General features: G+C 34.2%; 1 protein-coding gene and 1 long non-coding RNA gene across 2 annotated transcripts; one reads left to right on the top strand and one right to left on the bottom strand.

Annotated features, from left to right (window-relative positions):
• The first annotated feature begins 168 nt into the window (after positions 1-168).
• On the top strand, positions 169-13,432 carry LOC123694357. Its single transcript, XM_045639771.1, has 6 exons — positions 169-492; positions 574-1,554; positions 1,639-1,818; positions 1,963-2,140; positions 3,454-3,654; positions 13,275-13,432. Exons 1-5 carry the CDS (start codon positions 322-324, stop codon positions 3,606-3,608), a joined length of 1,665 nt encoding a protein of 554 aa, XP_045495727.1. The 5' UTR covers positions 169-321; the 3' UTR covers positions 3,609-3,654; positions 13,275-13,432.
• Positions 5,978-8,591, bottom strand: LOC123694394. Its single transcript, XR_006751801.1, has 3 exons — positions 7,529-8,591; positions 6,150-6,203; positions 5,978-6,070 (listed from the first exon to the last, which is right to left on the bottom strand). It is a non-coding gene; the product is annotated as an uncharacterized LOC123694394 (long non-coding RNA).
• Positions 13,433-13,658: the final 226 nt, after the last annotated feature.

The following is a 13,658-nucleotide window of genomic DNA, read 5'->3' as shown; positions in this document are numbered from 1 at the left end:
TATATCTCTCAAACAAGATTTTAACTTAAACTAACATTAAAAATATACCTAGGTATGTATTTCGTGTCGCGATTGTTTTGTTTAAATTAATTATTTTCAATTCATTCATTCAAATGGTAATAATTAATGACAATGCGTTTATTAAATTCAATGTTGGCATTATGAAACATTTTACATAATACCAACATCAAATGCAATTAGATCACTTGAAAGACTTACGATTTCCTAGGGTTTCTCTTAGCCTGGATGTATTATCTAGCTCCTTTGTACATCAGTTGAAGTCGAGTTGCCTTTGTTCAAAGAGCTAGATCATAAGTAATAATGGAGAATATAAGTGTTTTATTGAATGATTCTTTGGATGAAGAATTGATAGATTTTAGTGATCCACCAACATCCTATTTATACGAATATGCTTTTAGTAAAGTGACAAAATTTCTGAGCAATATTGGCTGTTTAGTTGCAGTTATCACATCATTCTTAATGGGATTTGAGGTAATATTTCTTATAATTTATTTAATATAGAAAATATTTTATAAATTCTGAACATGTTTAAACTAACATTTTTCTTTGCAGTACGATAAAATCTTCAAAAAAGTCAAAATTAAAATTAACGAAAAGGAAATTTTACGGATAATAGTTGTAATTGTTTTATTTATGGTTTTACCTATTGTTTTTGTGTGTATAGTGCTAAGTTTAATTTATAAAAATGTGTGTGAAATAATTATAAAGAGGAGAGATAAAAACTTTGTCAAGTTCCTCGATAGTTTTGATGTGTTTTGGTGCTTGGAGGACAATGCGAATAGTAATATTATTGAAGTGTTAGGAACAATACAAGCTGATTGTCCATACGCACTGGTTGATAAAATAAGAGAAAAATTAGAAGATATCATATCCAATAAGTCCGTTGAAAAAATATTTTATAGAAGGCAAGAACAATTTGGTTTTTATTACTGGCGCAAAAACGATGTCGCTAATATAAACCAATACGTTAAGTTGCTTAACGTTACAAATAAAGATAGTCTGAATTCTGACGATCTGGAAAATCTAATGAGCGAATTGACTAAAAAGCCGTTGCCATATAATGGGGAAGGTCTATTTGAAATGTTAATCACCGATATTGAGCTAAATAATGAAGGTGATCTTTTAGATAGTTACGCAATCGTGTTTAGAATACATCATTCAGTTGGAGATGGTATAGCTTTGATAGAGTTTTTGTGTGAAATTCTAGCAGATGATACCAGTCAAACAGTCAAATTGTTCAAAGCTCCTGAAGTCTGTAATCTATTTGATCAAAATATGTTCAAAGACGTAAACGAGCTAACAAAAATTGTAACTGAAATGATACTTTGCGCGGTGGATGGTGTGATAAGAAAACCTGACATAAATTCGTTACATGGACCCACATTAGAAGGAAAAAAGGTATTGAGATGGATTGAAGCGAATGATAATTTACTTCAAATGATTAAAGAAATAAAAGAAGAACAAGATGCCTTAAATTTTTCTGATATATTGGCGTCTGCTTTAGCGAATGGATTGCGAAAATACTTTTCTCAGGTAAGGTGCGACGTGATTATTACTAATATATAATATTAATGTAGTAATAATTATTATATAAATTAATACACTGTTTGTCAACAGACCATGTTGTACATACCAGAGCATGTTGCAGTAATAATCCCCATTAGATTGAGTACGAACGAGGACACGTTAATTTTGGAAAATAATTTCACTGTAAGCATTTTGGATCTACCGCTTAACGAAGATTTGAGGTCTATCAGCAAATGCTGTAATAGACTGCGAAAGAGTCTTGATCCTATGGTATTATTTATTTTATTGCCTACTATTTTAATATTAGGATTTATGTGCTTTAATCTTGTATTGTTAGTTATTAATGTTGTGAGTTTTAGATGCAGTTCTGTTCTTGGTTGCACCTTTTCGTAATATTAGTCATTTTTCTTTCAGACGAACCACTACTTGCTAAAATTGTGCAATGTTTTCCCAAAATACATACTTGAGCAGGTTTTTAACAGCAATCAAGCGACAATGGTTTTTAGCAACATACCGGGACCAAAATGTTTGAGCATTTGTGGCTGTGCAGTGAAATCTTTGGTGTTCTTTGTACCGAATAAGGGCACTACAGGTAAAATTATGTGGATAACATTGTTTTTAAATTGATTCGGCCTGATTAATTATTATTATTATCAGTCAGCTACATCGGTCAACATTTTGAACAATTTTGGTCAGTTTGGTTTAAAATATAATTCTTGGCGGTTATCGGGATAAAGTTTGTATCTAGAGAAGGACGAGTACCAACATTATAATCATAGAGACAGAACAAGCCCAGGGGCCTTAGACAAACGTTAGTAACGCCATGGAATAGAAACTGCTAACGCTAATTATTGACATAAGCTCATGACATTTTGGTAATGGTTCGATCACACTACCAACGACGCAGACGACAACGACCAAAGTTCCAATCTTGCCGAAATTTGTTCAAAATCAATATTAAAATCTCCCGTCATTCTGGTACTCAGGAATAAAAAAATTCGAGGTCAATTAATAAAAAGAAATAGGGTTTTTTGCGATTTTCGCCGAGACGGTAAGTTTATCATACAATCACCTGAACCAAAATTGTATATAATCTAATTATCTATAAAAAAGGTTAAATACATTTTTTTCTAGGAGCCACCGTTTCTATGAAAAACCTGTTTGTTTATCCATTGATCTCAAAATTTTTTTTTCCAAACACCAATACGACAGGAAATTTTTAAATTTCATTTTTAATTGTGTTTTGCACAATTTTATTTAATTGCGACTGGATGAAAATTTTGTTCGTGGTCGTCGTTGTCGTTGGTAGGGTGACCGAATCCTTATGCAAAACATCATACGCTTATGTCAATTTCTATCGATAGCGTATTCTATTCCTTGGCGTTTTGCCGTTTGGCTAAGGCCCCAGCTTCAACTACAACATTAAAATATTAAATACTACAATCACAATATTATGTACTACAATCTTATATAATCTTGAAAGCAGTAGGTATGACAATAATCAGCAGCAGCACAATCTGTTTTGGAATTACTTGCACTTTTGCTTTTGACAAAAAAAAAATACTTCGTCACCTCTATTTTTTATTGTGAAATGTGAATCGCTGAAATCAACTTGAAGTATCAACAAACAAATTCGAATTTAGTATACAAACGTACATTCGTGATGTTTCACTTATGCTTTTCAGTAGCCATTTACAGCCAATTTTCACATATTATTGTCAATAAGGCGGATACACACAGAGCGACGAGCCCCACGAAGCATTTCCCGCACGTTGCTTTTCGGTCTATGTGGAAGCCTTTAGCCGAGGAAAGCACATGAGCCGACGCGGAATATGCTCTGCGAGGTTGTTCTCCCTGTGTGGAGCCGCCTAAATACTATATAATATATGTTTTATTGAATTGTAGGTGTTGGTGTCACAGCTCTATGCTACGGTGGCGTTCTTCGATTCGCAATAATGGCCGATTCAGCTCTTCTATCTAGACCAGATGACCTATCGATTATTCTAGATGGAATGGTTGAGGAAATCAAGTATTTGTATGCAGAGTATGTAGTAGTTTAACGTAAGATTATGGTGTGGCCGCTTTACGTTGATTTCTCAGTAAAAGGTATGGGCTATTTTATGGTTTTGTCTTGTTATGTATGCGTATTATCTACTTGAAGAGCTATTTTTGTTATAATAAACCAGGTATTAGAGTCTTTAAAAGTAAAATTACATTTTTAACGTTATTAGAAGTTTAAAACAACAGTTCACGGTAAAATAATCGTGATAGGTACAGCGTATAGGCCTCCTTGGCTTGACGTCCAGCTTTTCTTGGATGCCATTATGGAATCCCTGGGCTCCTTCGTTTGGTCCGATAATTTAGTAATCTTGGGTGATTTCAACATAAATCTTTTAAACAGGCAATTGCCAAATGCCTATTATACCAAATTAGAAAGTTTTTTGAACGTGATGAATCTTAATCAGCTTATATCCGAGCCAACTCATTTCACGGACAGAACTGAGACATTATTAGATTTGATCTGCACCAACATTCCAGCATCGCACGTGTCTGTTAATCACATCAGCGCCCTGAGCAGCCATGCCTTTGTATCCTGTATATTAGATGTACCTAAAGATAAATATATTCCGAAATGGATAACTTACAGATCGCTCAAGGACATTGACATAGAAAGTCTTGATGCTACATTGGAAGAAGTAAGATGGCAAACAGTTTTGGAAATGGAAGATGTTGACGAGATGGTGAACATTCTTACTGCATACATTCAAATTATTTTTGATTATTACGCCCCTAAGATACAAAAGCACCTGAAAAGAAAGGTCTTACCTTGGGTTACGTATAATATCCAAATGATGATGAAATCTCGAGACGAAGCACAGGTTGCAGCCCGAAGAAGCAAAGATACTATTCTAGGAGGTAGCAACGTTGACAAGTGAGCATTTTAGTATAGTTGGTTCTTTGATATACTGTTCCTCTTGCTATTTCGGTTAGAGTCCGGGCTGTCTGGCTGGCCGCAGTGGTTGCGTTTAAGAGCGCCCTTCCCAGCGGCACTATGTTCAACGCGAGCGTGATCGAAAAGCTTGTTGTTTCATCCAGCACAATGTCAGATAAAGAGGTAATGCGAAAAGACAGAGAAAGAGCGCCTAAGCGCTAGGTTAGCATTCGCCATTCGGTAACTTACGCCGCGGCCGGTCACTCGCACTCGATTCATTCATGAAAATGATCCGTCGATCTTGAGTAAACAGTAAAACGAGACTCAATAGATATTATTATATTTTTCTATCGGTCGCGCGGGACCGGTTGTTTGGGCGCTTAGTGGATATCGTACGGCGCGCTTTATTATAATATAGTTATTTAGCTATCTATATTTTCGTAGGTAGGTATATTAATTACTCTGAAATGCTGGAGCTTATCAACATAATTTGTTTTTATTTATTTTTAGCACTGGAGGTACTTACTTACCATACGTGAGCTATTTTTACAACACGGAAAATATTCATACCATACATTACCTTTTTCGTTTTTTATGCAAGTAGGTACCTATCTCATGAACGAACAAAGAAATTCAGACAGATTTTCGAAAAATATTTGTAACTAGCGGTCCGCCCCGGCTTCGCCCGTGGTACATATTTCGCAATAAAAGGTAGCCTATGTTCTTTCTCAGGGTCTAAAGATTGTCTGTGCCAAATTTCATCAAAATCGTTCCAGTAATTTATGAGCCTATTCATTACAATCAAGCAAACAAACAAAGTTTTCCTCTTTATATTATTAGTGTAGATAAAAATCTGATTAGGTAGATACCCCACAAAGAGTCTACCAGTTCGCTGTAAATTCACTCAAGTTTCACTTGGCTTCGCTTGTTATGTATACAACATGAAAAGAAAATAATAGAAACCTAATTAGTCCGTCAGTTAGATACCTATTTTTTTTTCTTTTGTACCTATATAAACCAAAACTAACAGGGACACGTGGGCACAAGTTACCCGCTAAATTTGATTGTAATCGGTTCAGTAGTAGTATTTGCGTGAAAGAGTAACAAACACACACATACATCCTCACATACTTTGGAACTTATAATATTATTATAGGATTATAGGATAGGTATAGGATTATAGTAGGATAGGATAGGATTGCTCGTTATACAGAGCACAAAAATGTAAAGGTGTAATGTATTTTAGTTACGGAGTAACAGTAATATGTAAAAGCAGATTAACTAATAATTTATCTATTCAGTCTGTCTCTTATGAGTATGTTGAAATTAGGCAGGCAATAAATCAAAATATAATATACTTATCCTACAGATATCTTACAGGTAACAAACAACCTACGTGTATACTATACTCATACAGGTCAATTTTAGTACAGGTGAAGTCGTCCACCAGGATCCTCCAGCTGGATCCCCCAGGTTGGTCTAATAAAATAGTCTAAATACAATTGTGTAAGATATTTATTATTCTAGGACTATAAATAAAACCCTTTGTACTAGTTGTCAAGATGATTCCGATTTCCTTCAAACACCAGACTGAAAGAGGGTTTTGAAAATTTTACAAAATACATTTATATATTATTATATTGATAATACACTTTGCTTTCCGCCTTACCTAAGCCGTGATACATCATTACTGTCAATGTTTTCTTTGTTTTCATTTAAAAACCTGGAAAATAAAATAAAGGAGGACGCGTCAAATTGGGCCTGAAACTTGGGTTAAGACCAATACACACGAAATATTGTTTTTGTGATAGATCATTACACATACCTAACGAAAAAAATAAAATAAAAAAATGAATCAACCGGGTTGTACAGTCAAGGCAAAAAGTTTTATTTATTTGGCTATTATTTTGCGCACAAAAACAGTGTTTTTAATTCCAGTGAAGTAAATATAAACCTAATTGTCACTGGAGTGACTGAGTTTAACCACAATAAAGAACGTCTAACTATGTTTATGTCTAATTATAATAAACACGGTATAAGTATCTGTTACAAAACATAATATTAGTGTATTTCGGTTATTAGATTAGTACGTCTTTGTAAGTGAATTGGAGTAACATAAAGATATTCTCATTTTCTTATAACAGTTATTAATTGCAAAAAATATTATATACACAAAGAACTAAACCTTGATGAAAAACTAAAACTTGATGTGACTGTACAAAAACCCGGTTGATTATTTTTTTATATATATTTTCCCCGTTATGTATATTGTGTTATGATCTATTATAAAAACAAAATCTCATGTGTATTGGTCCAACTCAAGTGTTCAGGCCCGACTTCCATAGTAAAATGCCCATTCTCCTTTTAATACCTATGTACCGTGACGTCACAATTTTGTGCGATTTGTACAAAACCTTGACTCCACAGTCCACACAAGCCCCTACTTTACAAACATTACAAACATTAGTGCGCTATATGCTATATCCTCGTGGCTCGTACCCACGGCCACATAGGTACAGCAATTTTATATATACGAACAATTATTTTAAAAACGAAAAGGACTCACATTTACGAAAAAACCTAATATGAACCTTTTTAAGATCAACCTTGCAACGGTGTAATAATAATCTGCTCTAATGTGTAGGTAGGTTTGTGATATGAATCACAAAACTCATGAAATGTACGTACTCAATAATACTTATACCTATATATAGGTAGTTTGATCTAACGTAATAAAGTAATAGTGCAATCTTCGGTCATTTTCTGTGAATATATATGTACCTACCTTCCTAATACTGTTACAATATGATGTTATACGGCATGAAAAGAAAATAATAGAAACCTAATTAGTCCGTTAGATAAATAAAAAAAAAATTTCTTTTGTGTATAAACCAAATATATATATACAATATATACATGTTTATATTGTAAAACTAAGATAGATTTTATATAAATTAATGTCTTGCGTCCTGTTTGCAACAATCTACAATAGAAAATTACCTGCGTGGGTAGGTACTAAGAGTAGGTACCTAAATAATAAATACTCACGCTTGTTTATTCTTTTGTTTTGTGGGTCCACATTTTTTCCTTCGAGCCGAGAGACGTAAACGCTTTTTTATTACTTTTTCGGTAATTTGGCTGAGTGTTATCTGTAAAAATCAGTAGATAAGTAGGTATGTTAGGTAACAGATCTATTGTTGTTTGAAAAATGTGTCTGTTGAAGATGATGAACAGATAGAAGGCAAGCTAATAGGTATATAACTATCTAATGTATGCAACTGTTTAAGTACCTAGTTGGTATATTTATATTTCGCTATGTCCCTACTTGGGTCTTGTATAATTATGTGAAAAATCGACTTACCCATTTTTCAAAACGATGTCTCGTTTTTCATAATACAAGTCTATATAGGTACGTATATATTATACAAGCAGTCTGTCCTGGCTTCGCCCGTGGTACATATTTACGTTTTATCCATATAAGAACCATCATCGTTCTTCAAGGAATATAATAACAAAAGAATTGCCGTGACAACGCAAAACGGGTTTCATTTTTTTTATAATACTAGCGACCCGCCCCGGCTTCGCACGGGTGCAATGGCGGCCGGCCGCGGGTACCGCCGCAAACGCTACGTCCCGCAATTTTTAAATCTGTAATATCTTCGAAAATATTCAATTAAATCATACGGTGTAAATGGCCATATAGTCACTATATTAAATGAACAATGTATTCAAGGTATTTAATTGGTTAAGGATTAATGCTGTATTGATTAAAATCGCTTCGAAAATTAGCCATTATTTGTCGTAAAAAGTAAATGACAAAAAAAAGTAATTGTGCGTTATCCATAACTCCATAAGAGATAGACATATACCATCACGGACTTTTCTGTAGACCTTTTCAATGTGTACAATACTTAGTACATTATTTTGATAAAACTCGTAGGGTTCAGCCTGCGTTTGCAATGTAAGCGGAAAAAATGGAATTATTTACATCACATTAGAAACCTCAAAAATAACAGTACTTCTCCACTATTTAATATTATTATATTTATAAACCTTCCTATTTAATCACTCTATCTATTAAAAAAAACCGCATAAAAATCCGTTGCGTAGTTTCAAAGATAGCATACAAAGGGACATAGGGACAGAGAAAGCGACTTTGTTTTATACTATGTAGTGACTAGCTGCTCCGCGCGGTTTCACCCCAGTGGCTTCACTCCTGGGGTCGTAGCGTGATGATATATAGCCTATAACCTTCCTCGATAAATGGGCTATCTAACACCGAAAGAATTTTTCAAATCGGACCAGTAGTTCCCGAGATTAGCGCGTTCAAACAAACAAACAAACAAACTCTTCAATTTTATAATATGTATTAGGTGCTATTAGTATAGATAAAAATGAAACCCGTTTCGCATTGTCACGGCATCACGCGTGAACGGGTGGACCAATTTCGATAATTCTTTTTTTATTATATTCCTTGAAGTACGAGGATGGTTCTTATGTAGAGAAAACGTAAATATGTACCAAGGGCGAAGCCGGGGCGGACCGCTAGTAGGTAATAAATTATCTCGTCGTCTATTTCCTTATCATAAGAAAATCGGTGTCCGTATTCACTAGTGCCAGGTTCGTTTCACAATATAAATCAATTATCCTTTCGCAAGCAAAATCAGTGTCCGGTGTGAAAAATAAAATCGTTCGTAGTAAGTAAAACAGAATTCACTAAAAATAACATGCAACTGCACAATTTACTAGGTACGTAAATTGTGCAGTTGCATGTTATTTTTAGTGAATTGTGTTTTACTCACTACGAACGATTTTATTCAACAAACTCAATACCTACTAACAATTCCCGAGGAACGAGCCGAACGCCTTTCAACTCCTGCGTCTCACCCTGCACGGCTCGTCCCCCGCATACTTCTTACCGTCACGCAACAAGCAGTTGAGAGCGCGATAACATTGAATGATAAATAGTGTGCGGAAATTTTATAAAACTTGTTTCAAGAAATACGTGATTATTAGTAAACCTTACAAGTTTGTTACAAAAATTTTTGACATTTAGAATCTCCATTACATTTGCAAGGTTTAAAACCAAATATTTTTTTTACTGGTATAATTAATAAGTACAATAAAAACGCCTGAAATTCAGATAAAATTCGTGCAAAAAGCAGATTTTTGGAGACTTATACTGCATTTGTTTTTCCAAATTTTGAGTTCGCGTTTTATTAGAAACCTAGGTATAGTTCAGAGGATACCATTTAGTTAAAAAAAATTCAAAGAAAGATCCTATACAACGCCATAATCACGTACAAGCGTTTGTATGGAGAGATGCACGGGTTGACCGCTCTTAATAGTGCGCATCTTATCTGCACAGGAAAATATCCTTAATTTAAAGTCATTTTTTAACGCGTAATTTTTAATCGTTTGCCTTTAGATAGATCCATTAGACATACATTTTTTATTGCAAGACGTTTTTTTCGTTGTTAAATAGGTGCCAGACGCAATTTTTATTTCAAAATAATTAAAATATCATCGAAATAAGTGAAATTCCATCAACATGAGTCCCAGTGAAGGATAAGTAATCACTGTGTTACTTATACTATATATAATATTCATTTACTATTTACAGTTTTATTGCAACAATCTACCATATCGCCTCCTTTTTCCCAACGAACCTCAAATAGGACGTTAATGTAAACTTGATAAAAACCAAATTTCATCAAGAAATTAAAGACTTTTTAACGGATTTTAAACGCGATTTATTCATTGTATTATTTTCCCAAGTCTTTAATTTCAAAATGTATAATACTCGCGTAAAATCAAGCACTAGAAAATACAAATATCATCAAATTCATATTTATACCCAAAAGTGTAATAAATATGAAACCATCTATTAAAAATATTAGTTTACTAATTATTCAATATAAGTATTAAAAAAGGATAATATAATATAAATAATAAAGTTATTACTTACCTTTTAAGCGGACTCATGTTGATGTAATTTCACTTATTTCGATGACATTTTAGTTATTTTGAAATAAAAATTGCGTATGGCACCTATTTTACAACGAAAAAAACGTCTTGCAATAAAAAAATTATGTCTGATGGATCTATCTAAAGGCAAACGATTAAAAATTACGCGTTAAAAAAGGATATTTTCCTGTGCAGATAAGATGCGCACTATTAAACGCAACCACTGCGGCCAGCCAGACAGCCCGGACTCTAACCGAAATATCAAGAGAAATAGTATATCAAAAACCCAACTATACTAAAATGACTTTTTTTTTAACGTTGCTAGCTCCCGTACTATACAAAGTATAAAGAATATTACAAAGACCTAAAAAAACTAGTTACCACCGCCTTGCATAAAGAAAAGCAACCGTACTTTGATACTTACGTAAACAATAACATTAATAATCCTCCAAAACTATGGAAACATATCAAGCAACAAGTTGTTATTAAGCCTAAAAAAGACAATAACCTACCATCACACCTTAACGATCCTGATAAACTAAATGATGATTTTCTTAAAGTTCCTGGAAACAGCCAACCTGCACTTTCAAGCCTTACTTACTTTGAATTTCACCGACATGGCAACGCTTCGTTCACGCTTAAACCTGTAACCGAAAACACTGTTCTCAAGGCATTACAAACTTTAAAATCACAAGCGGTAGGAGTGGATGACATATCTCTTGACATGCTAAACCTCACAATTTCCAAAACGCTCCCAGCCATAACGCACATAATAAATTCATCATTTAAAACAAATAAATTTCCTGAACTTTGGAAAAGAGCACTGGTCCAGCCAATACCAAAAAAAGAAAATCCAGTGACCTCAAAAGACCTGAGGCCAATCAGCATTCTCCCTTGTCTGTCAAAAGTTATCGAGAGGATAGTGCACGGCCAACTAACTCAGTACTTGGAGCAGAGTGGATTACTTTCAGACCTACAGTCTGGGTTTAGGAAAGGTCGAGGTACTGTCTCTGCATTGACCGAAGTTGTTGATAACATTTTGACCGCGCAAGATTCGGGCCTGAGCACTGCTATTGTCTTTCTTGACTACACTAGAGCCTTCGACACCATCAATATACCATTACTTTTATCTAAGATGTCGTTTTACGGGTTAAGCAAGGAAACAGTCAGTTGGTTCAGTAGCTATCTCAGCAATCGTACACAAACAGTAGCGCTTCGTAAGGAGGACGGGTCGGTCGTGTATTCTCAGCAAAGGGTGGTAACTAGGGGAGTCCCACAGGGCTCCATCTTGGGCCCACTTCTCTTTATACTATATACCTCCGATATCACCAGCGAGATAATGTATAGTCGATACGATCTTTATGCGGATGATATTCAATTATACATCTCATTCCATCCGTCCCGAACTCCTGAAGCTATTGCTGAGCTAAGCTCGGACCTGATGCGCATATCAAAGTGGTCGGAGAAAAACTCACTTGTCCTTAATCCTACAAAGACCAAATTTATGGTTTTAGGTACACCGAGGATGGTCGAAAAAGTGATTGGATACGATTTAACATTAAAAATTGAAGGGCAAACTATAGATCGTGTCGTAGAAGCTCGTAATCTTGGAGTTGTATTCGATGAGAACCTCAGATTCGAAAAGCACTTCCACACAACTATATCGAACTGTTTCTATAGGTTAAAGCTACTGTATCGCATCAGAAACTATATCACCACACCCTTACGTATTAGGCTCTGTGAGGCACTAGTTCTCTCGAAATTTAATTTCGGAGATACTACGTACGGTGCAATATTGCTAGCAAGAACCAAGAATGCCATACAGCGGGTTCAAAATGCGTGTGCTTGGTTCTGCTGGTACATACCGCCAAGAGAACATGTTACGCCATATCTAATCCAGGCAAAAACCCTCAATATGGAACGACGCAGGCGCCTTCACTTCGCTGTGATGCTTTTTGAGGTGGTGACGTCACAGATACCAAAATACCTTTATAATAAACTTAGGTGGGTAGGTGATGGCTCACACTTCACAAGAGCATCAACATACATGATGGTTATGCCTAGATACCGTACAACCGCCTTTAGAGGCAGCTTTGTATACAACGCAACTAAGTGTTGGAATAATCTACCGCCGCCGATACGTGAATCAATGTCTAAAAATTCTTTTAAGCATAAATATAAAAAACATTTGATTAACGAATTCGTCGGAAAACCTTAGTTGCGTTGTATATAACGCAAACAAAGCCGAAAGACATTGTATATACACGTATTATATAGTATGCAATATAGTTGTATTCTTATAATTTCTTATATTTATAAACTAAGGTTATTTATATATTATATGTATATTAGTGTATTAGTTGAATTTTTGAATGTATTATAAGTATATTATGTAGTTCACAATATGGGTAATATTAGTATTATATAGTATTATATTATATTCTTTACATGCAAACATATAATTATTATTTTTTTCTAAATTAATTGTTAAATTAACCGATAGCAGAGAGAGACACTTTAGACTTAAGCGTTTTGTTGTCCGGTGGGGCCCTGAAAACCAGCGCTATGCTGACCACATCGGCATAGCATATGCTGAGCGGCCTTACCCTTTAGGTCGCCAGTCGCCACACAAATTATATTAGTTTTAATTTTTATGTTTGTTTAATTTTAAGAGTGTATTTTGATATTGTTTTTTGTTTCTTTGTTTGTGTTGGTGGTGGTAATTTGGTGTGCCTAATAAAATTTATTTTATTCTTATTCTTATTCTTATTCTTAAAAAAATTTGTGTTATTTAAAAATTTATTAATTTTGTTTTATTTATTTACAGATATGGAGAAAATTAATATGAAGCACCTGCCAACCTGAAGACTTTATTTTAAAGGGCACAGTAATTCATCGCACGTAAATAGGATAATAATAAAAATACAATGTTAACTTCTTAATCAATTATTTAATTAATAAATTAACTAAGTACTATGTAAGTCACATATAGTTTCATTTAAAAACCCTTACACATTATCTTCGAATAGCGATTTCAATTGAATATTTTCTAAAAACAAGAGATTGCATTTCCTTACCTATAAACAAACAAAGATCCATATTTTAAAGATAGAGCAATTTTTCATGGATTTAAATTCTCACGTAATCACTATAATATTAATACCACCTTCGAGTGGAATGGATATAGATAGATCTGTAAACTATTTACTAC

This window comes from Colias croceus, chromosome 9 (assembly GCF_905220415.1).
Source record: "Colias croceus chromosome 9, ilColCroc2.1".
Taxonomy (NCBI): domain Eukaryota; kingdom Metazoa; phylum Arthropoda; class Insecta; order Lepidoptera; family Pieridae; genus Colias; species Colias croceus.
Note: the sequence above shows the minus strand (reverse complement) of the source record. Positions and strands in the feature narration are given on the sequence as shown.